Source organism: Camelina sativa, chromosome 1, assembly GCF_030686135.1.
Source record: "Camelina sativa cultivar CO46 ecotype springtype chromosome 1, ASM3068613v1".
In the NCBI taxonomy this organism is placed as follows: Eukaryota; Viridiplantae; Streptophyta; class Magnoliopsida; order Brassicales; family Brassicaceae; genus Camelina; species Camelina sativa.
The window spans coordinates 7750381-7777087 of NC_141880.1; the positions used below are offsets into that span (position 1 = coordinate 7750381).

The window sequence follows — 26707 nt, forward strand, 5'->3', positions numbered from 1 at the left end:
TGCTTGACCGTCGATGGAATGGTGAGGTAGGAGCTGTTCTCGGTAAGGCTTGAACCAATGGGCCTTATTTCCCAGAACGGGCATCAAGAGTTTTCGAACCAAACGTCCCGAAGAATGGATGGTTAGGAAACATCCTGATATGCGTCTGAGAGATGGCGGCAACAGCTTCCGCTCGGTGAGGGAGGGTACGAGCTGTGCTTTTAAGCTTGTAGCTGAACTCGTAGGTTGCACGCTTATCTGCAATGCAAGTTACGTTGGTGGGTCCGGAAGATGTTTCAGGATAGAGAGACAGACCATGACTTGGTTAGCAACCGAACCATGTGGTGAGCAGTCAGCAAGGGTGCCGGATCCTTCAAAAAATGCAGCAACATCATCCGCAACTCCTTTTACCTGGGTGAACCAAGCCGTGTTGCGTTTCATGTGGAGAAAAGAGGAGATGGTTTAATTTTTAGTGCAATGCACTATAATTTGGAAAATCAGAAAAGTTTTTAAAATGAACTTTGAAACGTTCTTCACTCCTAGAACTAGTATGCTGGCACTTTTTGTTAGAACGACGAAATCTTTTAAAAGCTACACAAGTTACTAGTTTAGTACTATTTTATTGGGAACTTGCAATTTAGTTCCAACCTTTTTTATATCACTCATTAATTCCATTAATAAAATCGATGTTTACATGAATGACAACATTACAAGAGTAGAAGAATAAATTTAAGATACAAAGGTAGGTGTTGGTCTATGTCTAGCAACTTTTACAAGAGTAGAAAGTTAAATTTAAGAGACAAGGATTGGATTTCTTCTTTACATACAAAAAGTTATAGTATGTCTTTTCTACTTGAGATTAGCCTATAATATATCATGGAGATATACAACTAGTATATGATTTCACAAGCAGATTTAGTTACTAATGTAATATTCTCCTCCTGTTTTAGCCATGTTGAAAAGAAGAAAGTCTTCATGATACTGTTGGAATGGCCAGACAAAATTTCTGCTCAAGGAGCCTTTAAAAAAATTGACAGAACACTATGGACACTTTGTAGGAGTCGTGCGCAAAAGCACATATGAATCAGTATAGTGTCTTCACATCTGTGATGGTAGCCAAAATAGCTTATGCAGTTGATTTATTTAAGGAGTATTGATAAACAACTCATCGAGAGTACAAAAAAAATATGGTAATTAGAGTGAAAATTATTCTTTTCTAATACGTACGTGAAACTCTTTATATAGCTATAAACTATATGGCATGTGAATATGTGATATACATACGAATGGGTTATGTAATACAGTATGTGTATTATATTAAGTGAGGTGTGAAAATTATAAATTTGGGGACCGAAAGAGAGAAGAGAATGATGCTAAGTTGCTAACCACCACTTAGCGATGAGACTCTTTTAACGGGTCTTCTCCATCCGTCAACTTTGGTCGACCGCCCAACAAGTACGGTCATTAAGGTTGTAATATTACCTATATGTCCCTTATTATGTAGCTTTCTTTCGTTTTCACTCTCAATGTTTCAGTTTCATGAGTAAAACGACATGGGCAAACAAAAAAACAACTCCCCGGCCCGAATTACTTGTCATCACCCTTTCCGTGAAAAACAAGTTCATGCATAAATGAGAACGGAATCATTGTATCGGCCCTACAAAGGGGTGTGTGTGTGTCGTGTGTCCATATTTCACTATCCATAGATCAATACAAACATACAAGTTCATTTCAAGATTTTTCCCAAACTCGAAACAAATTTTATGAAACGAGATTCAGGATGTACTCTAATTTAAAAACGAGAAGTATCCAATGTAATGCGCATCTTGGAACTTGTATATAGAATTTAATGAATTTGCCTGCATACTGTTTACAATAAATCAACTAAATTAAACGCATTTAGTGTCGCATACTGTCTTGTCTTAATATCGTCATAATTAATTTTTCGTACTACAGTAAAACTTCTATAAATTAATAAAGTCGGGACCATGAAATTTTATTAATTTATAGAGGTTTTAATTTATCGATAAATTAATAATTATTAATTTATCGATAAATTAATAAAATATTAATTTATGAAGAGATTTTTAATTTTCATAATTTTAAATTTTGTATTACAAAATAAGATACTTTTGTTATTATTCATATTTGTAAAAAAAAAATTAATCTATAATCTTGTTTATCGTAATTGCTAAGTTTAAAGTGTAGGTAAAGATGATAGATGTTAGAAGTTTAGAGTTTATAAGAAATTCCTACTAGAATCATTCATGGTAATGATGAAGTCGAATAAGACATTGCGGTAGTTTTAGAATCAATTACATATAAAGAAGCAATTATCACATTTATAACTCTTTACAATTTTTGGATGCGATTTGAGAAGATGACAATGAAAAATATTAGAGATGAGCTCCAATAAGAATACAAATTCAAGAATATGCAAACAACAATATAGTCATATTTCACTAGATTTTCTTAGATATGTATGTATATATATATATATATATATATTAATATTATATGATTATTAATTTATGATATTGATGGGACCATATTTTTACATAGGATTTTCAAAAAAAAATATTATCTTATTAATTTATCGAAATATGTCATTTTTTACACCGGCCCAACTCGGGACCGAAAAAATTTATTAATTTATAGCGAATATTAATTTAAAGAGTATTAATTTATAGAGGTTCTACTGTAGTATAAGTTTTCTGCGTCATTATGCCCTAATTAAATATTAGGTAGCCATCCTACTATGTGTTGGTTCATAACTTACAATTTATGTTTTATAGTGTATCTAAATACGAGATTCCTTTATAGTCATAACTTACACTATTAGGACATCTCCAACAATGTCTTCCTTTTAAGGGGAGTTCACCTTCAAAATAAGGGTTTGAAGGTGACTTGGTGTACCCTCAAATTTATTTCTAAAATTTTTTCTATTTTACATTATAATCCATTATCTTTACATTGATTTGTTATAATCACAAAACTTTCATATATAAATATAAAATACACAACTAAAAAAAATATATCAAACGATATTAATAAAATACAATGCCTTATATAATATAACAACATATATATATATATATATATATCAAAGCATAAAAAATTACATGTAAAATATATAGTTATTCAGTATAATTATTTCCATAGATATATTTCAAATAGTATAATTTATCTAAATATATTTCAAATAATAGAATTTATATAGATATAAATCAAACAATTGAATTTATATAGATATATTTCAAATAATTGAACTTAATAGAACTATTTGTAAGATATAAAAGTTATAAGGACTAAAATGAAATGTTATATATAAATTTTTAAAGGGTTGAATAGTGAACCCTCAAATTAGGGTTTAATGAGTTGTTGGATGGACTGTTGGAGATGCTCTTAGGCCTAACTAGTATAGTGTCTCTAAATCTGATATCTTTATATGTTTCAAATGTCGTTCCATATGTCTTCACACTATTATTGAAGTAGAATTTCACTTTTACTTGTTTAATGAATTTATCGGTTCAACATGAAAAGTATAGAGACATTTATTTTAAAATTTTAATTACAAACGGGTCATAGCATCATTAAACAGATGATTATGTGTTCTATGATATAATGTATACCAGATTTTCGAACCAAACGTCCCAAAGAATATATGATTATTAGAGTCTTTAAACTCCGGAACAATCTTTTCTTTTCAAAAGTTCTGAATTTTTATATTAACTTATTACGAGTTTAATTTGAATACCAATTATTACTATTTTTGTATGGAGACTGGAGAACAATAGATGCAGAGCATGAGTGACCCATCTATATGGTGACTTCACTTACATTTACTGAAACTCAACGTCTTCATACAAATCCCAACGTATTGAGTGCTTCAAAATTTTACTTATACATGTCCCCATGGGCCATCTGGACTAAGGGTAGCATTGTCATTCGCGGTAGGATTATTTGAAAAAATTACGTATCATACGAATAAAACACAAGTTATCAGATCAAGTAATTGTCTTACTTCATGACAAATATATCAACATCCTTATAACTACCTTATCGCAAAAACAACCCATGAATAATCCAAATAACTTTTTATTAAGAAACAAAATGATCCATCGTTTCCAAAAAAGAAAAAGTATATATGTGTTGCTGATAATTTTGCTCATATTTTTCAAAAATACGATTTTCGAAAATCTAATGCTACTTTTCTTATATATCTGCATTTCATCTTTGTCAAAAGTAATAATAACAAAAATTTATAATATATATATATATATATATATATATATATAATTATTTGTATTTTTTGATAGAATTTATTTTTCAATTTTGTAATGAAAATTTCTAATAATTTTCCTGAAGACAAAAAAAAGACATTTTCAACAGCGTGTATAGGTGAAACGAAAATGATTACGTAAATAATGTTTTAAGTTATCGTGTTAAGTACAAAAACTGTTGAACGGATAATTTCATGATTAGTAGTCCTATAATGATTTGTAGTAACTATTTGGCGTCATCCGCTCTTGTCCACGTGACCCACACCCGCAGTATCTAATGTGAAACTACACTGGTACTGTTCTGTAATAAGAGAATTCAAGTTCGGCGTCCACGACGCTATAGTGACACGTGTCATCGTACAATTGAGTTGAGATCGTGCCGACAACAAAATAGGGTGGGGGCCACGTGCGGTAATGAGAGGACCACGAGGGAACTCCTTTATTTTCCTGTCCTTTTTTTTCTGTAAAATAAAACTCTAACTACGACGCTTTTAATTCGTTGTTAATACATCACTTCTTTTGCAATCAATTAGTTGCTAATGCATCGCCATTATGCAATTATTCCAGGGGACTACACACACAAATCTTGTTTGTTTTAATTTAAAACAATACAAACAAAAAATTCGGGTTAACAGCTCTAGCTTATTTACGGACTAATGCTAAAGATTCCGTAAGAGATGTAAAAGATATCATATATAGCTCGCAATGGAAACAAAACTACTCACAAGGGCAATGATCAAAACTCGTCCTATCTCGCTCGTAGTCTATAAAGTATACATGGACCACAATATTCACCGTGTGACTCATAACTTGTCGGATATTTTTTGAGAAAAAAAAATAAACTTGTGTGAACAAATCGTTGGTTGGATCCAGGTGGATCAGTAATCTCCAATCGCTGTTCAGAAAACCATCAATCAAATCACAGGGCAAGTTCATCCGGTATACATACATAAGGACAAGCAATCACATGATTTACAATAGATTCTGAGATCTTTAGCACCACCACGATCTCCTTCGTTTTTTCTCGACTCTTTAAATAGTCACGACTCATGGAAAGAATCTTAATATTTGTTGTTAATTATGATATGATTTTAAAAAATCTTAAAAGAGTTTGAGGAGACAAAAATAGCGTAGGCAACATTCATATGGCATTGTCCAAAAGAAGCATAATGAGATTGGGGGACCACTCTGCATGTGATTCTTATTCTTGAATCACCTCACCCCTCATCACCCCCAACGCCACTACGTCCATATTTAATCCCAAATTGTTATGTTTTTTTTTTATTACTGCAAAAGTTTGTTTTTTGAGATATCATTTAATTAAAATTTCATAATAATTTGGGATTTTAGGACGAAGGAATACTTTATATAATCAAAATCTATTTGGACATACGATAATCAGCCATGATTTAAATTTCATAATATATTGTTTTCAATTGATAAGACTTCACAATTACAAGAAAAGTTAGAATGGGACGGCAGATCAAAATATATATAATTTTAACTTAAACTCACAAAATGTCGCTATCTTAGCTTAAAGTATATATATGCATCGTCAAAATCATATATTCACATATGTATTTCGTTAAAATTAAACATCTCCCATATGATTTAAGCTAAAACAGAAATGGCATTCTAAGTTTCCACTACCAATATTCTACTGTCACCTTTTACGTTCACGTCATGAAGCGTTAATACGAAATGGGCATTTTCTTGAAGTTGCTAAAAGGTTATGAATTCCTTTGCAATAATCTAGATATCGCTATGTCATACCACCGCAAGGTAGTGTATAGTATATGGTGATCCGTATCATCTAACCATCTTATAACGAAAAAGTGGATATTTTTATATATAGATGAATAAGTAGAATACGGTAAGAAAATCAACTTTATGACGAAATTATTAGTGGGAGGTACTCTCTCAAATACTCTTATTAAAAAATAATAAAAGAAAGAGAGAAGAGAAAAAAGAATCTCAAATACTCTTATTAAAAAATAATAAAAGAAAGAGAGAAGAGAAAAAAGAAGAGAATCTTTTCTTTCTAGAGTCACCTGAGAAAACGAGTCTCTAACCAAACAAAATATGTGATTTTTGTTCATTGGATCAGAAATTAAAAATAATAATAATAATAATAATTTGTGAAAAAAATATTTATTTTTTGTTTTTCTGAGAAGCGTTCAGACGTTCTCGAGTAATGATGCTCTAACGGGCCGACTAACTCACCCGTGGCTTATATGCACATGATTACTCGATAGTCGTTACAATGGCTAAGGTAAGTAAACCCTAAAAGTCCACCCTCGTCATTCGATCCCAAGACGTGGCTCCATGCATGCATGTTTGCTTACGACACAGTTAGCCGTGTAATTGTTATGATCTCTTATGCAAATTAACGTGAACAAGGAAACATGGGAACAGACTCGATCGGTTGAAAACTTTATAATATTTCCTTTGTTTTTTAGTATTAATATTTAAATTATTTTTAAGTGATACTATTATGTCTGACTGTAATCGGTGTTAAAATGAGCAATCAATTCGCTCAGAGTTCAATGTAAATATTTTTTTTAAGGCAAGTGTGAAAAATGCAAATTTTCTACCATGGCGTTTTCTTTTTGGACTACGCAACTTAACTTTTCACATTGATTGATTTCCACACACAGACACAGTTGGTAGTAGATTCAGACTGTAATTTATAAAATATTGAAGAACAAAGGGGCCACAAGAAAAGTCTCTGTTTCTATGAAGACTTTTCTATAGTTACAAAAAAGGCACTTCTTCTGTGTAACTTAAAGCTTTTTTGACTATTCTTCATTTCTTCTCGCAAAGACACAACACTTCCAAACACATCTACTGATAATTACTTCTTGCTGAGACAACAACATTTTTCAAACTTATAAATAATCAATCCTATTATTAATTCGATTAAAAAAGTCGAAAATAACTTATGATTAATTTATAGAAAGACATTGAAAAAGAAAAAATTCACACTTAAAGATTTGTTTTTTCGTAGTTCTATAAAAGTTTTACTGAGATATCAGTAAAACTATTCATTTGTCTACTTTTTTTTTTTCTTTCTTTTTTCTTTCTTTTTTCTAGCATTTATTCGCTGACAACCCGATACGATTATTCGTTAGATCGTAAGTGATACGTGTCCCTTGCTGCTGCACATTCCCGATGATCGACAACGACGACGACGTCGGAGCAAAAGCGAAGCAGAACGTTCCGCTATCATCCACAGGGATCAGATAATTCTTCGCCGGCAAATCTAGCGACTTACCTCCGGTGAAATGAAACGTCACCGTCGGTACTTTCACTGTGGAAAGAGACGAGAAATCGTAGCACGTGTCAAACAGAGAGATGCTCGAAGTCCCCTTTTTGAGTTTCGTAGTGAGTCTAAGAAACGCGTCGCGAAGCGAGTTATACGCCTCTGTCTGAAGACGAGTCACGGCGGTTCCACAATCCAAGATCACCCCTCCGCTTCCCGAAGCGTCGACTGCGAAGATCGAGTCAGATATCATGACCTTTTGACCACCGACGCTGAACCCGCTGAGCCCGAGGTAGTAGAAGGTGTCGATCTTTTGGTTACGTAGAAGCGGCGCCGTCGCGTCTCCGCTACCGAGTTGGACCGAGTTGAAATCAAGACTCGACGATTTAGCTGAGTCACGGTCGACGAGGCAGTAAGAAAACGACGTCGCTTTCATCTGATTGGTTATCGATAAAACTCCACCTCCTAAACCGAGCAAACCGGCCGCTCCGGTAAAGAGACCTTCGTTATCGTGACCGCATCCCAAAGCGACGTCGTTTATTTTACCTGACTCACCGAACGTCACCGTATCGGTAGCGAATTCACCGACGGTGAAAGATCCATCTCCGTAACTAACTTGGTAGAGACACTTGTTTGAGCGACAAGCGGATGTTTCGAGAAGAGAGCACTGTGGAGCAGAGCAAGTGAGTGATTTGTACGTGGAAGACGAAGTCGGGTTAAAAACCGGGTCGGATTGTTGGTAACAGTCGGAGCAAGGTTCACACTGGATCCAGTTCACGTCGCTTCCCGTGTCGAGCACCAAGTACATCTCTTTCGCCGGAGTTCCGACTCCGATTCTTGAGAAATACTCGCCGCTTCCTTGTGAGGCTCCGGAGACGACAGGTGTCGTTAGTTCCTGGGTTTGGTAACGGGTATCTTCGTTGTAAACGGGTTTGAGATCGGATCTGTCGATCCCTTCGACGGCGAACCGGATTTTCGCGGCGATTCCGGCGACTCGGGATGAGTCACGCTCGAGTCGGCTCAGTACCAGGCTCTTGTAGTCTTTGTGCTGTGACGCGACGAAAATGTCTCGGGAGTGAAGCTCTAGAGACAGTGGTGAAGAGGAGTTTAAGAAGACCGGGTCGGATAGGGATACGGATTCGGGTCTGGTGGAGGTGAATGAGGAACGAGCCGGGTCGAGTGAGAGGATGGTTTGTGTTTGCTGGAGAGATGAAACGACGTCGAGCACGGACGTTTTAGGTGGAGTGGATAGAGGTCGAGATGAGGCATCGGTCGTGGTGAGGAAGAGAGAGAGAGTGACGGTGAGGAGAGAGATAAGTCGCTTGAAAGCCATCCCCGGCGAAGGTTTGATATGAGTTAAGTGGAAGAGAGAAAGAGTAAGTAATGTTGTTTTATTTATAGAGGAAAAATAAATGTTGAGGAGAGAGTCACGCCAGAATTGCTGTGGTTATAAAAGCCAACATCAATTACTTTATTATCACATTATGACATGTATTAAAACTTATAGTTGGATATTGTATTATTTTATAAATACAAAAATATACAATCTTAATCTAGTGTTATGTTAATATGATCCCGATGGACCCAGCATAAACATTTTACACCGAATAATACTAAATGTATCGGCGACGGAAGAAGATTGTTGTACTTTAGGAGTAGAATTTAACACCAAAAAAAAAGTTAAAGCGTAGGTCTGGTAACTATACGGACCTGAGTAGATAGGTACAGGTTGTCTTGATAGGGATTGACTTGCTAAATTTTCTTACTACAAGCGATTTTATCCAGTATTTTGACATCCCTAGATACGCGTCACTAAATAGATAGGTGTGTTTATTTTATTGCAAAGAAATTCGAATACCAAAAGTACTCTTAATTATTTAACCAAATCACTTTTAATATTTAACGTAAAGCACAGCTAAAATCTTATCCCCAGTAAAGTAAAAAGCTTTGTATTTTCTTCCCGTCGCTAACCCAATCAATATTTATGCGGTGTTTTAATGAATTTTTTTTCATTTCAACCTTATATCATATCACATGAGCTGAATGCTACGACTAACATCTGTTGAGACTTGAGAGAAAACTCTTTTTGGATAGGGATATTTTAGATATCGTATTCATCGAGTTTTTAAAGAAAATTATTGTACAACTAGCATAAAATATATTCAAAACTACTGAAAGGTATAAATGTACGATGTAAGTGGGTTAATGTCAGTTTGTGTTGCATAATTGATCATGTAACTAATTTCGTGTTGTATATTTATTCAGATATTGTGTGTTGTTTTTAATTACTAAGGTTAGTTTGTGGTGCATATTTGGTAACTACTGTAGATACTTTTTTTCTTAATGCAATTTGATTACAGGAGGATTAATGGAACTAAGACTTTTAAGTTATAAAATGGAAATTGAATGAATGTATAATATATAGGTTAAAATGGTAGTTTAATGTGAAAAGTGGGGTAAGTTTCTAAAGGTAATTAAATGTGAAAAGTGGGTAAGTTGTTACTTCGTTAGACGAGATTTGGGTTTATTTCGCTTTCCCTGGATTAATGGTAACGCACCCTTTTAGCCTTGGTTGTTGCGTATCATTTATTTCTCTTTTGTTTTCTTGTTATCTTAGTATTAAATTTATTTTCCATACCCACTTCACTTTATTCCCTAAATAAGATGATGCAATATTAAATCAACTATGGCTTGTATCGCATACTTTTTAGGTTTTTTTTTCCATATGCTGAGATGCTTCATTAATTTACATCGCAAGATTCGTTAATATGGCGTTATTTCATGATAAAAAGTCTTAAGAACATTATAATGTAGACGCAATAATAGAGTTTTTCTCTTTGTCAAAGGCAAAGATTTCAAAAGAGAGAAAGGAACAGACAATATTATTGATCTAGTTTGGAGTGACTGTACACGTCTTTGATACAATGTATTAAATAAAAATAAGAATATGAATATGAAAATTTTGATCCACATTAAATTAGAATTACCTTTTTTATGTTCTCTATTCATTCTCATCCATATATTTATGTATTACAAGTGATATAAATCATATAATCGAAAGGTTGAGAGGTTGTTGTATTTTTTTCGATCTTTTTGTAATTTTAATCTTTGGATCATTAGTTTGTTTTTAATATGTTAGTCCGCTTGTATCATCAATTAATACGTACATGTGTGTATATTCGATTTAAAATAACTTATGTTTGTTTATAACATTTTTCTTCATTGCTTTATTTAATAATTTTTGACTGATGTTCTTTTCAGTACTTTTTTTTTAGTAATATTTGATTCAATTTGTTAATAATTGATTCAATTTTATTTACTTTTCAAATATAATAAACCTTTATATGTGTGTTCATGACGGGATCTATATTTATCCGGTCTAGTGATGTTGTCGAAACCCATTTAAATAACAGACTTGTTGTTCAAAATTCTGCCAATTTAGTCTCATTTATTTAAAAATATTAAATATATTTAAATTGGATAGTCCAATTAAACATGTTTGATAAATAAATTATTTTCTTCTCTCAGCCTTTACGAATGTGAGTTTTGGAAAATTGGTTGATGGGTTGTGTTCAGTGGCGGATGCAGAAGTCATTTTTGTATGGGGCACCACTTTAATGATCTAATAATTTTGTTAAGTTTAATAGATATACTACTTAGCTTAGCATTTTACCTGTAGCACAACCTTAAGAAACTGAAATTTTTTGTTGATTTTAATAGATATACCACACAATTTAGCTAATAATTTACAAGAATTAAGAAAATGAGTATGGGGCACTTGCCCCACCCTTCATAAGCCTAGATCGCCCCTCGTTGTGTTAATTAGTTTGTATTGACTTGATTCACAATCCTCTTTGCAAATTCAGATCAAAGTTTTGTGAATCGTTTGGATTTGTGTATTTGATCCATTTGTGATTCTCTGTTTTCATTCATAGAAGAGATTGAACATAACGTCTCTTTGTTTTGATCCCTTTTTTTACTGTAGGTATGTCGTTTTTTGTTTCGATTCTCTTTTTTTTTTCATGCCGATAAATATATTACTTTTAGGGTTTTTTCTTAGGGTGGAACTTGTGTCAGCTTGCGATGGTTTGTTACGGATTCTGCTTGTGTTATGAAAGTATTTTATCTTTAATTATTAGGTAATATCCCGCACATATGCACAGATTGTGGACGAAAGTCGTGGTCCCGTAAGTTCCTCGATCCCTTGGGACGTAACGGCGTATCACCCAGTCTAGACCGTCGGGCTGTCCATCCCCCCAATTAAAATCCATCACGGTAGACTGAGAAAAACGGATATCAAATTTGTAGCTAGGCCCCTGTCTCTTTCTCTTCAACGAGATCATTGCTGGGTTCCAATCATTGTCGTCAGAGTAGTGCGTCACGTCAGTGCGGTAGAGTCCCTCGGTGCGCGGCTGGATGATGAAGGAATTGAGCGGGAGCCCAAAGTCATCCTTATGCTCAAACAAGACGCGCCACTCAGGTGCAGTGAGCGGGAAGAACCTCGATCTCTGAACGACCCTACGAACGTCTTCAAAAAGAAATTCAAAAAAAAAAAAATTATAAAATTCATTGTAATTTGGAGATCATTTGTTGAATTACTTTCTTTACCTTCGTTTTCGTGGACCCGGAGTTGAAGGTTGGCATTTGGTTGTTGAGGTGCAGCCGCCATTTTGCGCTTCTCGGAGTAGAGAGAGAGAGAATTTTTTATCTGAGATTTTCGCTTTTCTAGAGAGAGAGAGAGAAAGCGTGAGAAAAGAGAAGAGAGAAGTGAGGTCCCCAAATCGGAGATCTGAAAATTCAAATTTCGACTTTTTCGAGAACCGCGTGAGAGTGTTTTCCGAAAACAAAGGCTTTCAATATTTTGTTTTTTATTAGGCCCGATAATATTCGAGCCCAACTATTTTCAAACTTATTCGGTCGTTGATTTTTATTTCTTCGAATTTTATTTATCAACACTCGTCTTTGAATGATACAATGTATTAAATTAAAATAAGAATATGAATATGAAAATTTTGATCCACATTAAATTAGAATTACTTTTTTATGTTCTCTACTCATTCTCATCCATATATTTGTGTATTACAAGTGATATAAATCATATAATCGAAAGGTTGAGAGGTTGTTGTATTTTTTTCAATCTTTTTGTAATTTTAATCTTTGGATCATTAGTTTGTTTTTAATATGTTAGTCCGCTTGTATCATCAATTAATACGTACATGTGTGTATATTCGATTTAAAATAACTTATGTTTGTTTATAACATTTTTCTTCATTGCTTTATTTAATAATTTTTGACTGATGTTCTTTTCAGTACTTTTTTTTTTAATAATATTTGATTCAATTTGTTAATAATTGATTCAATTTTATTTACTTTTCAAATATAATAAACCTTTATATGTGTGTTCATGACGGGATCTATATTTATCCGGTCTAGTGATGTTGTCGAAACCCATTTAAATAAACAGGCTTGTTGTTCAAAATTCTGCCAATTTAGTCTCATTTATTTAAAAATATTAAATATATTCAAATTGGATAGTCCAATTAAACATGTTTGATAAATGAATTATTTTCTTCTCTCAGCCTTTACGAATGTGAGTTTTGGAAAATTGGTTGATGGGTTGTGTTCAGTGGCGGATGCAGAAGTCATTTTTGTATGGGGCACCACTTTAATGATTTAATAATTTTGTTAAGTTTAATAGATATACTACTTAGCTTAGCATTTTACCTGTGGCACAACCTTAAGAAACTGAAATTTTTTGTTGATTTTAATAGATATACCACACAATTTAGCTAATAATTTACAAGAATTAAGAAAATGAGTATGGGGCACTTGCCCCACCCTTCATAAGCCTAGATCCGCCCCTCGTTGTGTTAATTAGTTTGTATTGACTTGATTCACAATCCTCTTTGCAAATTCAGATCAAAGTTTTGTGAATCGTTTGGATTTGTGTATTTGATCCATTTGTGATTCTCTGTTTTCATTCATAGAAGAGATTGAACATAACGTCTCTTTGTTTTGATCCCTTTTTTTACTGTAGGTATGTTGTTTTTTGTTTCGATTCTCTTTTTTTTTCATGCCGATAAATATATTACTTTTAGGGTTTTTTCTTAGGGTGGAACTTGTGTCAGCTTGCGATGGTTTGTTACGGATTCTGCTTGTGTTATGAAAGTATTTTATCTTTAATTATTAGGTAATATCCCGCGCATATGCACAGATTGTGGACGAAAGTCGTGGTCCCGTAAGTTCCTCGATCCCTTGGGACGTAACGGCGTATCACCCAGTCTAGACCGTCGGGCTGTCCATCCCCCCAATTAAAATCCATCACGGTAGACTCAGAAAAACGGATATCAAATTTGTAGCTAGGCCCCTGTCTCTTTCTCTTCAACGAGATCATTGCTGGGTTCCAATCATTGTCGTCAGAGTAGTGCGTCACGTCAGTGCGGTAGAGTCCCTCGGTGCGCGGCTGGATGATGAAGGAATTGAGCGGGAGCCCAAAGTCATCCTTATGCTCAAACAAGACGCGCCACTCAGGTGCAGTGAGCGGGAAGAACCTCGATCTCTGAACGACCCTACGAACGTCTTCAAAAAGAAATTCAAAAAAAAAAAAATTATAAAATTCATTGTAATTTAGAGATCATTTGTTGAATTACTTTCTTTACCTTCGTTTTCGTGGACCCGGAGTTGAAGGTTGGCATTTGGTTGTTGAGGTGCAGCCGCCATTTTGCGCTTCTCGGAGTAGAGAGAGAGAGAATTTTTTATCTGAGATTTTCGCTTTTCTAGAAAGAGAGAGAAAGCGTGAGAAAAGAGAAAAGAGAAGTGAGGTCCCCAAATCGGAGATCTGAAAATTCAAATTTCGAAAATTTTCGAGAACCGCGTGAGAGTGTTTTCCGAAAACAAAGGCTTTCAATATTTTGTTTTTTATTAGGCCCGATAATATTCGAGCCCAACTATTTTCAAACTTATTCGGTCGTTGATTTTTATTTCTTCGAATCTTATTTATCAACACTCGTCTTTGAATGATACAATGTATTAAATTAAAATAAGAATATGAATATGAAAATTTTGATCCACATTAAATTAGAATTACCTTTTTTATGTTCTCTACTCATTCTCATCCATATATTTATGTATTACAAGTGATATAAATCATATAATCGAAAGGTTGAGAGGTTGTTGTATTTTTTTCAATCTTTTTGTAATTTTAATCTTTGGATCATTAGTTTGTTTTTAATATGTTAGTCCGCTTGTATCATCAATTAATACGTACATGTGTGTATATTCGATTTAAAATAACTTATGTTTGTTTATAACATTTTTCTTCATTGCTTTATTTAATAATTTTTGACTGATGTTCTTTTCAGTACTTTTTTTTTTTAATAATATTTGATTCAATTTGTTAATAATTGATTCAATTTTATTTACTTTTCAAATATAATAAACCTTTATATGTGTGTTCATGACGGGATCTATATTTATCCGGTCTAGTGATGTTGTCGAAACCCATTTAAATAAACGGGCTTGTTGTTCAAAATTCAGCCAATTTAGTCTCATTTATTTAAAAATATTAAATATATTCAAATTGGATAGTCCAATTAAACATGTTTGATAAATGAATTATTTTCTTCTCTCAGCCTTTACGAATGTGAGTTTTGGAAAATTGGTTGATGGGTTGTGTTCAGTGGCGGATGCAGAAGTCATTTTTGTATGGGGCACCACTTTAATGATCTAATAATTTTGTTAAGTTTAATAGATATACTACTTAGCTTAGCATTTTACCTGTGGCACAACCTTAAGAAACTGAAAATTTTTGTTGATTTTAATAGATATACCACATAATTTAGCTAATAATTTACAAGAATTAAGAAAATGAGTTTGGGGCACTTGCCCCACCCTTCATAAGCCTAGATCCGCCCCTCGTTGTGTTAATTAGTTTGTATTGACTTGATTCACATTCCTCTTTGCAAATTCAGATCAAAGTTTTGTGAATCGTTTGGATTCGTGTATTTGATCCATTTGTGATTCTCTGTTTTCATTCATAGAAGAGATTGAACATAATGTCTCTTTGTTTTGATCCCTTTTTTTACTGTACGTATGTCGTTTTTTGTTTCGATTCTCTTTTTTTTTTCATCCCGATAAATATATTACTTTTAGGGTTTTTTCTTAGGGTGGAACTTGTGTCAGCTTGCCATGGTTTGTTATGGATTCTGCTTGTGTTATGAAAGTATTTTATCTTTAATTATTAGGTAATATCCCGCGCATATGCACAGATTTTTGTATTAATTATGTTAATTTATTTTAGTTTATGTAATAATCATAAAACTATGAAAATTTTCTAAGAAATTTTTTTTGAAAAAAAGATTTTTAAAATGGTATTTCTGAAACTGGTATTGAAAAAGATGTATTTTTGAAATTCTCATTAAAAATACATATATAACAAACAAATTTCGTAAATGTCAATAATACACATATTTTATTCTAATCATAAAATTTTATTATGATATTCAAAATTTACCTAAAACATTTAATAATTAAATTGCAAAAAATTATTTTAAAGTATCAATTAAATATATTTCCTATAAAATCATATGAAATGCAATTAAAAATCCCAAATATTAATTTAATTTTTAATCTCTTTTATATACGCGTAATAATTTAAATTAAAACCAAATTAAAATCTGATATTTAGATTTCATACCAATATTATATAAATACGTAAATTATATAGCACGGATTACAACCTAGTTACTTAAATGATTTTTATAGACAAAACTAGATGGGTTTATATGGGCTGGGTTTAAATGGGGTGGGTATACCGATTATTAACATCACTAATCCGGTCAACCCTAGTATATATATTAGATCGAAAGAAAGCCCTAGCAAGTTGCTGCGTCTGTCTAAAGTTGGAAGGAAGAATGAGTAAGAAGATATGCGATCTTCCACCGGAAGTGGTAGGGGACAAGATACTCGCCAAGGTTCCTATAACATCTTTGGCAGCAGTGCGATCCACTAGCAAATTATGGGACGCTTTGTCCAAAGATTGGATTGTGGGTAAAGCAGTAGCAGCAGCAGCATCAAAGCAGCAGTTTTTGGGGTTCATGACGATGGATTCCAAGGTTTGTTCAGTCAGATTCCATCTCCGCCGCAAGGAAGAAGAAGACGCGGTTGATCTATCTATAAAGCAGGTAGCTTTACTTGATCAAGTCGAGGTATCTACAGTTTTTCACTGCGGCGGCTTATTGTTATGCGTCCTCAAGGACAACTCGAGGCTCTTGGTGTGGAATCCTTATTTGGGGCAAACAAGATGGATAGGACCCAATACAAGTTTCCACAGACTGGACAGGTATGCTCTGGGATACGACAGCAACCGTAACCACCACAAAATCTTGAGGTTTGTGGATAATTGCATCCATTCAATACACTATTTCGGGTTCGAGATCTATGACTTTGGGTCTAACTCATGGAGGGTTCTAGACGTCAGACCCGACTGGGAGGTAGAATTCTATCAGCGTGGCGTGTCTTTGAAGGGAAATGCTTATTTTTTCGCTCATGAGAAGATAGGGCTTGACTTTTTTGATCCCGTACCAATAGAATGCAGCGGTGAAATGGACGAGGAAGAAGTTGAAGATTTCTTACTCTGTTTTGATTTTACAACAGAGAGATTTGGACCGCGTCTGCCTATTCCGTTTCACTCTTATATTGAAGATACTGTGACCCTCTCATGTGTTAGAGAAGAACAGCTCGCCCTGCTATTTCAGCGGGGTGGAGACTCAATTGAAACATTGGAGATTTGGCTTACCACTAAGATTGATCCTAGTGCTGTGTCTTGGAGCAAGTTTTTTAATGTGGATATGAGACCACTACTCACTGGTTTTGATGCTGTTCGGTTTGACCACAGTTTTGGGAGCTTCTTCATTGACGAGGAAGAGAAACTCGCCGTGGTTTTCGAAGTAGACGGATTTCGACACACCGAGACTCCCTGGTACCACACTGCTTTTATCATCGGAGACGACGGTTTCTTTAAATCTGTGAGTCTCGGAGAAGCTCCCAATGTCTATGCCGGCGAACCTGGCCTTTTCGGATATATTCCGCAGATATTTCTTCCCCCCCTTGTGTGCTCCTCTTCTTATCTCCCAAGCTTAGTGCAAATCAACCACCAACCGCGCAAAAGGAAAGTAATAGATGAGGAAATCTAATTGCTAGTCAATCATCATCTTCACTACGCTTCTAGTTTGTTCACTTTGCTATTGATTTCGACTTTTCATGTTCTGTTTTTAAAAAAAAATTGATAAACAACTGTCTCTTTAAAAAAAAAAAAAAATTTGATAATGTCACTTCCAATTGCGAAATAAACAACTGAGAATTGCACCATCCGCAAGCATCGCATGGACTAATTAAGACAGGATCATGTGAGGCTTGGCTTCAACCATTCCAAACTATTTACTTTTGATTGGACATATCCATCATCTGATCCGACCATTCCGAAGAAAAAGGATTGTGTAAGTTTCAGATTTATTGATCACGGCGGGAGTGTGAACACCCTACTTTTCTCCCAGCCAAATATATTTCTCGTAATCTCGTTGGCTTACATCATTTGTTCATAGTTTTACTTGATTTTTTCATGTTTTATTCTAGATTGGTTTTGTTCTTTGGTCAGGATTCATACTGATTTCTGGTGTACTTACGTTTTGCGATCATAACCTGTAGATATGTTGTTCTTCGCGGGATCTAATCAAGCATGTATCTGCACCATGTTGATGATTTGGAGTTTTTTTTTTTTTCCTCTTAACTTGTCTCAAGATTTCTCATAATGATGCATATAATTTCATAGTCACAACTAGAAGGAGCAAAAGTCCACTCTAAGAGACGTCAAGTTTAAGTTCAACAACAGGAACTAAGGCTCATGAATACGCAAGTCAAGTTTAGAATACATCAGAGATTTTGAGTATTAGAGAAGATTAGTCTCTCTTACTCTTAGACAATCACAGGGAAGAAGAAAAATGTGATATGGTGAGAGAAGTTTTTGCAGATTTACAGGTCTAAAGTTGTTAAGAAAAAAAAGGCCCAGGAAGTAAGCCCAATTTAGGCTTGCTGCGTGTGTTTGACTCATGATCAAGTCAAACATAACTCGAATCTTATTGGTTAATGAGAGATCGACGGTTGGGTTTACTCGCTTCAGATGAGCGTGATATCAATTTTTTTTCTTTCTCACTTTCTTGTATTTTGTTATTTGACTAGCGCCACCGTGGGCGACCCAAGACTCCGAGGCAAATTGAGGAGGAGTAATCATCGGAGAGACGAACTTCTTCTCGGGGGAAGGAGGTTTCGATTTTATCATTACAAAGTTAGGATTTAGGGTTTGGGTTCATTCGGATTGGATTCTGCCAAATAAATGGGCCGATCATGGAGTTGCTCTGATGCGTTTTCTTAAGCACCTCCATCGCGATACACTGCTTCACGGAGCTTGATTTTGGAAGGCGTATGGTTCGGTGAGTTTTTCTTATGTTCATTTGGTTCAGCATTGAGAAGAACAGTTGTATGCGTATTTGTATGCCTGTTTGATTCGTCATGAAATCATCGCATGAGGTAAGAAAGAATCCTTTGGGTTCTCCTTCTGGGAAGAAGAGTAAGAAGCTTGCTGCAATATGTGAGGAGGAATACAAAAAAAACCATGGAGAGTCGATAGATTGAGATGGTGGGTGGTTAGCTTGTGCTGACTCTGAACTTAGGCGGAGCTCTAGAGTCAGGAAGATACCGTCCATCTTAGACGCTTCTCTTGCTCCTCCAAAGAAAAGGCAGCGTTCTAATATTCAAGAAGAATTCAGGTATCTCATCTAAATTTCTTAGCGAATCTCTATTCTGATGGATATGGGACAAGGGAGACGGAATGAGTATTAGAACATGTGAGATAATCAGAGTAAATAATAGAGAATTAGAGATGGATCATTTCAACTTCATGTTGTAGAAAATAATGAAAAATAATCTAAAATAGACAATGGAGATAAACATTTTAAAACATTAAAAAAAAAAACAATGTAAGGTATACATATCATACAAACTCTACAATTAAAATTTAGAATTAAATGTTTACAATAATATTTAAATTGATTTTTTTAACCTATCCAACAGCAATAACAAAAAAAACATTAAAAAAGAAAAATATGAGAAATAATGGAAAAGTAAGACGATGAAAGAATGAAAGATTAAGAAAATGATTATACGAAAAGAAGTGATGAAAAATCATATTTAAAAAAAATGAGAGTTATAATTATAATTTATTGTTTTGTTTTAATATAATTAATTAATATAATTGAGTGCAGAAATATAGTTAATGGATAAATTATATAATTTTAGTTTTATAACAAAATGTGAGTTAAAATGTTTAAGGAAATAAAAATTGTTAAAAAAAAATAAAGATTTTATCCGTATGGGCGCCAATCGGTGTGTGTGGTTTTAGAGATTTCTCTTCCAAAATTTCTGAATTTGTTCGTCTGAAACCAAATCGAAATGCGTTGTGTGAATTGCGTCGGTTGTTCTTCTTCTTGGTCACGGCCAAGCACAGCTTATAACCGTGTCTCCTTCGGTGGTCACCTTTCATCTGGATTCTATCGATGTCCTTTATCTTTCCGTTCCTCTTGCGATGCGAACAAATACAACTTGGTCGTGTCTTGCTCCTCCACATCTGGACCGTCCGATTCGAATCCCGAACCATCTTCAAATCGAAGATCTTACAGCCGTAGATGGCACAACCCTCTTCCCCGTCGTCGACATCCCGATCAAATGCCGTCTTCTCGGATTGTTCGTGATTGGATCGATTCAGATAGTACAACTCCACTTTCCCAAGGTAGCATACTATATATTCTACCATGAATTGTGCACCAAGCTTTGTGGAAGAACTATTTAGGGGTTTAGTTTTGTATACAGTAGGTTTGAGTTTCTTCTATTGCGGATGCCTTTTGTTCTTACTAGTAGTGTGTTTTGTAGATTCAGAGAGATTCACTGTAGTGTCATACAACATACTGGGAGATAGAAACGCATCACATCACAAAGATTTGTACACCAATGTGTCTTTCCCTTACCTTAAATGGGGCTACCGCAAAAGGCTAATATGCGAGGAACTCATTCGTCTCAATCCAGACATTATCTGTCTGCAGGTGATGAACTTTTCCTTGTCTTTTTCTCGATTTGACTTCTCGGAGTTGAGTGTTAATTGTTGATTTTTTGCTTGTGGATCCGTTGTAGGAAGTAGACAAGTATTTTGATCTTTTCAGCATGATGGAGAAAGCTGGATATGCTGGCTCCTACAAGGTTGATGTATTTCCTTTGTTCTATGAATTTTTCTGTGGTTTATAAAAAATGAATGAATTGCATGACGTATATAAAACATTGTTGGTTGGTTTTATTTATACTTTTCGCTCTGAAGCCTCAGCAAAAAGTTGTGTTTCTATAGAAGGACTACAAAATATAAAGCTTTGCAATGGCAGCGGCGAACTGGAGATAACATTGATGGGTGCGCAATGTTTTGGAAGGCCGACAGGTAGCACTTATTGCTTGACTCGATTTGTGGTCTTAGTGTGAAGAGGAAACAACAGTTTTTCAACTCAGCGTTGTTTAAGATTTATCTTCTTTTTTTGACAAGGTTTCGAGTTTTGGAGAGGGAAAACATTGAGTTTAGCCAGTTTGGTATGTGCGATAATGTTGCACAGCTTGCAGTTCTTGAGGTATCATTTCTTTTGAATGTTTTATGAACTTTTTTCATGTGTGTGCTTAGGTGATTTCCTTTCTTGATCCAATTTTTTGGTGGTTCTTGTCAGCTGCGGAAGTTGAAGTCAAGAAAGATACTGCTGGGAAACATTCACGTGCTTTATAACCCAAATAAAGGAGATGTGAAGCTGGGTCAGGTAAGTCTCCACATTTCAGTTGGTATATATATCCTCTACACGAGCATTTGACAGTCATGGAAGTTTACAAAATGTTGATCTGTCCCTTTAAGTCTTCATCAGTTCTTTGTACCGGATTCATGTTTTTCCCTGTTTCTTTTGATGGTCTTTTTTGTTAAACTAGTGATTTGTACTGAATCTCAGATTCTCAGTCAAGAGATACTCACTAGCATGTCTCCATATGTCTTAAGACATGTCTGAGTTACTAGTATTTTTCATGAAATGTTTCATTAGTATTTGTCCAAATGCGCATGACAACGTATTGAATTCATAGGTTTATATCCTGATTCGTTCATATGGCTTATTCTTGACTGATAGATCCGTTCACTCTGCTCAAAGGCACACTTGCTCTCTAAGAAATGGGGTGACATTCCCATTGTTCTAGGTGGGGATTTCAATAGCACTCCTCAGGTACACATCTTTTCAAATGAACCCATCCACTTTGGTATTGTGTATTTGCGTATCTCATTATTTGGTTTTATCCAATCACGTGCAGAGTCCATTGTACAGCTTTTTGGCATCCTCTGAGGTATGCCCATTTACTGTCTTGCTTCAGTCAAACTACACATGTGTCCGCTTGTAGTTTCTTAAACCGGATTATGTTTCTATCTGACAGCTAAATATCATGGAACATGACAAAAAAGAGCTGTCTGGCCAGAAAAGTTGTCGTCCAACCCAAGTTCTTGAGACCGGAAGCAAATCTAGTAATACAGTAACTTTCAAAAGCAGGTTAAGATTATTCTTCTGAAGATTTTATTAGCTCTACACTCGTTAATGGTTGTCTAGTGACTGCCTGGTGAAATAGCATTGTGCTCACTTATTGTTGAATCTGTAGCTCTTGGACCAACGAAGAGATCCGTGTTGCGACCGGGCAAGAGAACTCTTACTGGGCTGTACATCCACTTAAACTCAATAGCGCATACGCCTCAGTTAAGGTAACAAACAAAGCTTTATTGTCTATATGTATGACAACAACTAGCTAGTGAAATTATCAGTCTTAAATATGATAATGTTTTCATTGTACACAACAGGGCTCAGCAAATAATACCAGGGACTCTGTTGGTGAACCTCTAGCAACCTCGTATCACTCGAAATTTCTTGGAACGGTTGATTATCTCTGGTAAAACATTTTACATAAACCCAAAACTTGAAAGTGACTAATTTAACAGGTTGGTTGATGAAATTAACTAGTAGTTGTAAACGTACGTGTGGTCTGGTTTAGGTACTCTGATGGTCTTGTACCTGCAAGAGTTCTTGATACTCTTCCCATTGACGTTCTCTGCAAAACCAAATGCCTTCCTTGTAAAGTATGTTTTGTTATCTACAGTTTTAAGTTTCGTGACTAGAATCTTATGTTAAACGCATTAAGAGCCTACTTCATCTTTGGTTTTGTAGGAACTAGGAAGCGATCACTTGGCACTTGTTTCTGAGTTTTTCTTTGATCCGAACGGTTGAAAGCACCTAAAAAGCCAGCTTAGTTTTTTGCTTATGGTTTACAAATATTTGTCTGTGTTTACAAATTACCCGAGTTATGGTACGATACCAAACCGACTTCTCCGTAAATAATTGAAATTTGGATAATTAGAAATTCAGAATCAAATAGTCAGCTTTTAAAATCCGGTCACTATGTATTAAACCGACTTTTTTATAACGTAATTGAAAGTGAGATAACCATAATTTGTTCCAGATTACTCTGATTTCTGGATATAAACCGAACCGGAGATAAGCTCGGTTTTAACTGAACCAGTCGGTACGATTCTAATTTGGTTCCAGTAAATGGAAACGAGATGTCAAAAGCTTCTCGAGATTGTGTAAGAGCTGTAAGAATTGGAATCGAAAGAAGAAGAGAGAAGAAAGTGAAGAAATGGCGTTGAGCTCGTTGACATGGGGTTACGCACGGATCATAGCTGGTACACTTGTCGGCGGGGCTCTAGGATTCTACGTAATGCATCGCATCGAAGTTAGCTACAAGGTTAGTTTTTTCGACTTCGTCTTCTCTCTTAAGAAAGCGTTTGTGGTCGACCTTAAGACTGTTGGGTTTATAACGCAGATGAAGATGGAGGAAGCGTTGAAGCAATACGAGAAGGAAAAGCTGAAGAGACAAGAAGAAGAGAATCTTAGTCTGATCAATGAAGATTCCGTTTAGTCTTTTTTACTTATTTATTTGAGTTGCGTGGGAGCATGCCTTCAAAGCGTTCGACGAAATGCCCAACATATGTTTTATGCTGTTTTCTCTTTTTTACTCTTTTTCGGTTTGGTTTGGTCAGCTGGCATTATAAAAAAATGTTTCAATTGACTTTGGTTTGAAAACTAAATACCATGATATGTATTTTTAAGAAACAACTAAATAAATTCTTAGTACATCAAAGTAGTTGTTGCATCCAAAATTACAAATTTTATAATCAATACTTTTTTTTGTTTTTTTGTTTTTAAGAATCCTTTAATGAACAAGTATGTATATCATGAGGATTGATGTATTATCTTTAGAATATTTGATTTTGAAATGGTTAAGATGAGCTAAAATTTAGAGAGTTCTATAGTAAAAAAAGTTAGCTAATGGGATCGATCCAGTGTAAAGGTTTTTGGGATCCCAACTAATTGAAAAGTTCAATTCTGGTCTCCATGGACCTGCTGGTTGCATGTTACTTGAACTTCCTCTTGATCTTTCAGGCGAGTCTCTCTATGACTCTATCCCATAATGCGATGGCACCAACCTCGCTCAGAGTCAGAGAGAGGTCACATTATATTTTTAAAACATTAAAATTAAAGAAAAAAACATGAGTAGAAGTTGTGATATCATAATACAAGTTGAGATATTTACGTAATATTAAAAAGTGACATAATTTATCAACCAACTTGGTTAAATATGCTATATATATATATATATATATATTATAGTCTATATAGTGCTATTATTCATCTTTTGTTAACGTAAAAATTAGAAACATGCGAGGTACATGTACATGGGTGATGGGTTTATATAAAGCCAGTAAGTTGGCAAGAAGAGAACAAAACTAGCCAATGAAGGGATATGCCCTACATATAACTATTTGAGGATATCCAAAAATTTAAGGTTGTAAATCCGGTGTTTTTAAAGAAATAAAGGTTGTAATGAGTGCAACAGCCAACAGACAAGAGATGTCTTGTCTTCGTGAACTTCACGTGCATGGTGCATCCCCTCCCCGTTGCTCTTTCGTGAAGATCGTAATTAAGTTTGATTACTTTCTCAATTATAATGAAGAAAGATGTGATGGATTCGACCTTTCACTTCCCTTACGTTTGAAAATATATAAATCTCCCATGTGATTTTCCCCTTTTAATGGAAAATGAGATATACCATGCACTAAAGTGGATTTTTTTTTTTTTTTTTTTTTTTTTTTTTGGTTGCTACAACTTTAGATTGTTGAATTTTATAGTTCAACAAATTAATTTCAGAATCTGGATTATAACGTCCACAGATATCTAAGACGAAAATTTTATGTTGGGAACTTGGGATTACAAAACGTAAATAATACTTCGTCAAACATGAGATTTCTTAACATAAAAGTTTCTAATTAACATTGAAACAATATCCTATACAATATTTGGTGTTAAATAATTATTTCTATTGGTAAAACTTTAACTCTTCTACACTCCGTGACAATTTAATTGTACTACGACGTAGATTACAGTTACACGATTAGAAAATGGCACTTTTGTTTGGTCCCAACCGATATCTACTTTAATTAGAAGTTTGTGAGGTTCTGCAATTTTGTAAATCTCTTAACTCAGAATTATTCGGTTTTGTCGTCTTATCTGAAAGATTGATAATCTTTGTCAAAGTTCTATTTTTTTTTCTTCTTTTTATTTTAATCATATATAGTTGTGAATTCAATTAATACACGTTTCAAAGCTAGAATCACTAAAGTTTAAAATAAAAGATGGAATCACTAATCTTTCGCATAAATAAAAAAGAAGAACAGCCAAACCACGATTATGTACCATGATTATCTATGTTTGTTTAGACTAAGTGGTGGTAGTTGCTAGTCAAACCACAAAGCAAAGAGAAATAAAAGAAGAACTGAAGAAAGCAAAACTTGCACGCCAAAATAGTAAGAAACAAGATTTGAAAACTAGCTTGAAATCACACTTCTATTTGAAAGAGAAATACGTGCGTCGGATATTCCACAAAACGGTCATGTGTAATGTATGGCAATTTCTTTTAGCCAGAATGCCAAGCATAGTACTCCAAAAATAGGAAAACGCACAATAAGAAACCACTAATTAATAATATTCGCGGAAAGAAAGTAAATAACACAAAACTACGTTATTTTGTTGACAAAGAAAAGCTAACATTACTCAATTCTTCTTTTCATTTTTTCTGTTGGGGCCAGATACTACGATATTTTATACGAGAAGTACATACATACACATATGTGGTTCGACAAAAACAAAACAAAAGCTTATGATTATCAATATTATGTTTTGAGGCCTCTGATGATTCACTTGAAATGAGCTGTCCATATTGTAAGGAAGACATGACTAGACCTTAATTCGTGATGGATATCAATTATTAGATGACTAGAGATTTAAATGCAAAATATCATCATATGGGTCTCGTCAGTAGAGTGTGTACGGGTTTCTTTTAAAAAGTATGCTAGTCTAATACGTTTTCACAGTTTTTTGTTTTTTGTTTTTGGGTCAACCTCTTATAGAAATAATATATATATATAGTCAAATGCTATTTCTCTCGTCGTGTGAATATCAGGTCGAAAGTTTCGAATGGAGTTCAATGATTGTTAATTTAGTTCTTTATCGTAAAACTAGAGAAACGGAGTGTAATTTTGTGTTTGTTAATAACATGTGCATTATGTGAGGTTGAAACCCAGCTGTTAAAAAAAAAAAAAAAAAAAAAAAAAACCCCAGCTGTTACATAATGATACTAACACAAACTAGTAGCTAGACAATATACTCTTGTCAATCTTAAAATTTATTTATTGGTATGATTGCATGATAGCTCTTTGGACTCGTGCATTTCTCTAAAGGAAAGAGTTTGTTTCATTTTTATTGCTTTAGTGAAATTTCATAACCATGCAAAAGGTTTCAAACGTTTATTTCAAAACAAACTCTAAATCGGAGAATCCCTTTAAATAGTTTATTTAATTATTTAGCAGTTAACCACAAAGTAAGTTTGCATGCATGTCCAATTTAAATTTCGAAGACATTTAGATCAAATATGGACGGTCCGCAAAATCTTATGTCGTTTC

General features: G+C 34.4%; 4 protein-coding genes across 6 annotated transcripts; 3 read left to right on the forward strand and 1 right to left on the reverse strand.

Annotated features, from left to right (window-relative positions):
* Window positions 1–7140: 7140 nt before the first annotated feature.
* LOC104783480 (protein ASPARTIC PROTEASE IN GUARD CELL 1) lies at window positions 7141–9096 on the reverse strand. The gene has a single exon (XM_010508633.3). It carries the CDS (start codon window positions 8855–8857, stop codon window positions 7352–7354), a length of 1506 nt encoding a protein of 501 aa, XP_010506935.1. The 5' UTR covers window positions 8858–9096; the 3' UTR covers window positions 7141–7351.
* A 7285-nt stretch (window positions 9097–16381) lies between these two features.
* On the forward strand, window positions 16382–17874 carry LOC104783490 (F-box/kelch-repeat protein At1g24800). Its single transcript, XM_010508639.3, has one exon. It carries the CDS (start codon window positions 16437–16439, stop codon window positions 17715–17717), a length of 1281 nt encoding a protein of 426 aa, XP_010506941.1. The 5' UTR covers window positions 16382–16436; the 3' UTR covers window positions 17718–17874.
* A 2015-nt stretch (window positions 17875–19889) lies between these two features.
* On the forward strand, window positions 19890–23077 carry LOC104783495 (carbon catabolite repressor protein 4 homolog 3). Of its 3 annotated transcripts, none has more exons than XM_087453691.1 (13): window positions 19890–20365; window positions 20506–20675; window positions 20764–20829; window positions 20945–21058; window positions 21161–21242; window positions 21336–21422; window positions 21780–21872; window positions 21958–21990; window positions 22078–22190; window positions 22297–22396; window positions 22493–22581; window positions 22684–22768; window positions 22857–23077. In XM_087453691.1, exons 3-13 carry the CDS (start codon window positions 20813–20815, stop codon window positions 22914–22916), a joined length of 873 nt encoding a protein of 290 aa, XP_087309817.1. In that variant the 5' UTR covers window positions 19890–20365; window positions 20506–20675; window positions 20764–20812; the 3' UTR covers window positions 22917–23077. The 3 variants fall into 3 exon arrangements, with proteins under 3 accessions (XP_087309817.1, XP_010506947.1, XP_087309818.1); XM_010508645.3 differs by having other exon boundaries at window positions 21006–21058; XM_087453692.1 differs by having other exon boundaries at window positions 19892–20365; window positions 20972–21058.
* A 105-nt stretch (window positions 23078–23182) lies between these two features.
* On the forward strand, window positions 23183–23829 carry LOC109133516 (uncharacterized). The gene is made up of 2 exons (XM_019247005.2): window positions 23183–23433; window positions 23512–23829. Exons 1-2 carry the CDS (start codon window positions 23326–23328, stop codon window positions 23605–23607), a joined length of 204 nt encoding a protein of 67 aa, XP_019102550.1. The 5' UTR covers window positions 23183–23325; the 3' UTR covers window positions 23608–23829.
* The last annotated feature ends 2878 nt before the right edge of the window (window positions 23830–26707 follow it).

Coding starts and splice junctions, on each gene's coding strand:
- LOC104783480 (XM_010508633.3), bottom strand. CDS start 8,857: ATGGCTTTCAAGCGACTTATCTCTCTCCTCACCGTCACTCTCTCTCTC.
- LOC104783490 (XM_010508639.3), top strand. CDS start 16,437: ATGAGTAAGAAGATATGCGATCTTCCACCGGAAGTGGTAGGGGACAAG.
- LOC104783495 (XM_010508645.3), top strand. CDS start 20,029: ATGCGTTGTGTGAATTGCGTCGGTTGTTCTTCTTCTTGGTCACGGCCA. Junction 20,676..20,763: donor CAGACATTATCTGTCTGCAG/GTGATGAACTTT, acceptor GATCCGTTGTAG/GAAGTAGACAAGTATTTTGA. Junction 22,397..22,492: donor GCGCATACGCCTCAGTTAAG/GTAACAAACAAA, acceptor TGTACACAACAG/GGCTCAGCAAATAATACCAG.
- LOC109133516 (XM_019247005.2), top strand. CDS start 23,326: ATGGCGTTGAGCTCGTTGACATGGGGTTACGCACGGATCATAGCTGGT. Junction 23,434..23,511: donor GCATCGAAGTTAGCTACAAG/GTTAGTTTTTTC, acceptor TTTATAACGCAG/ATGAAGATGGAGGAAGCGTT.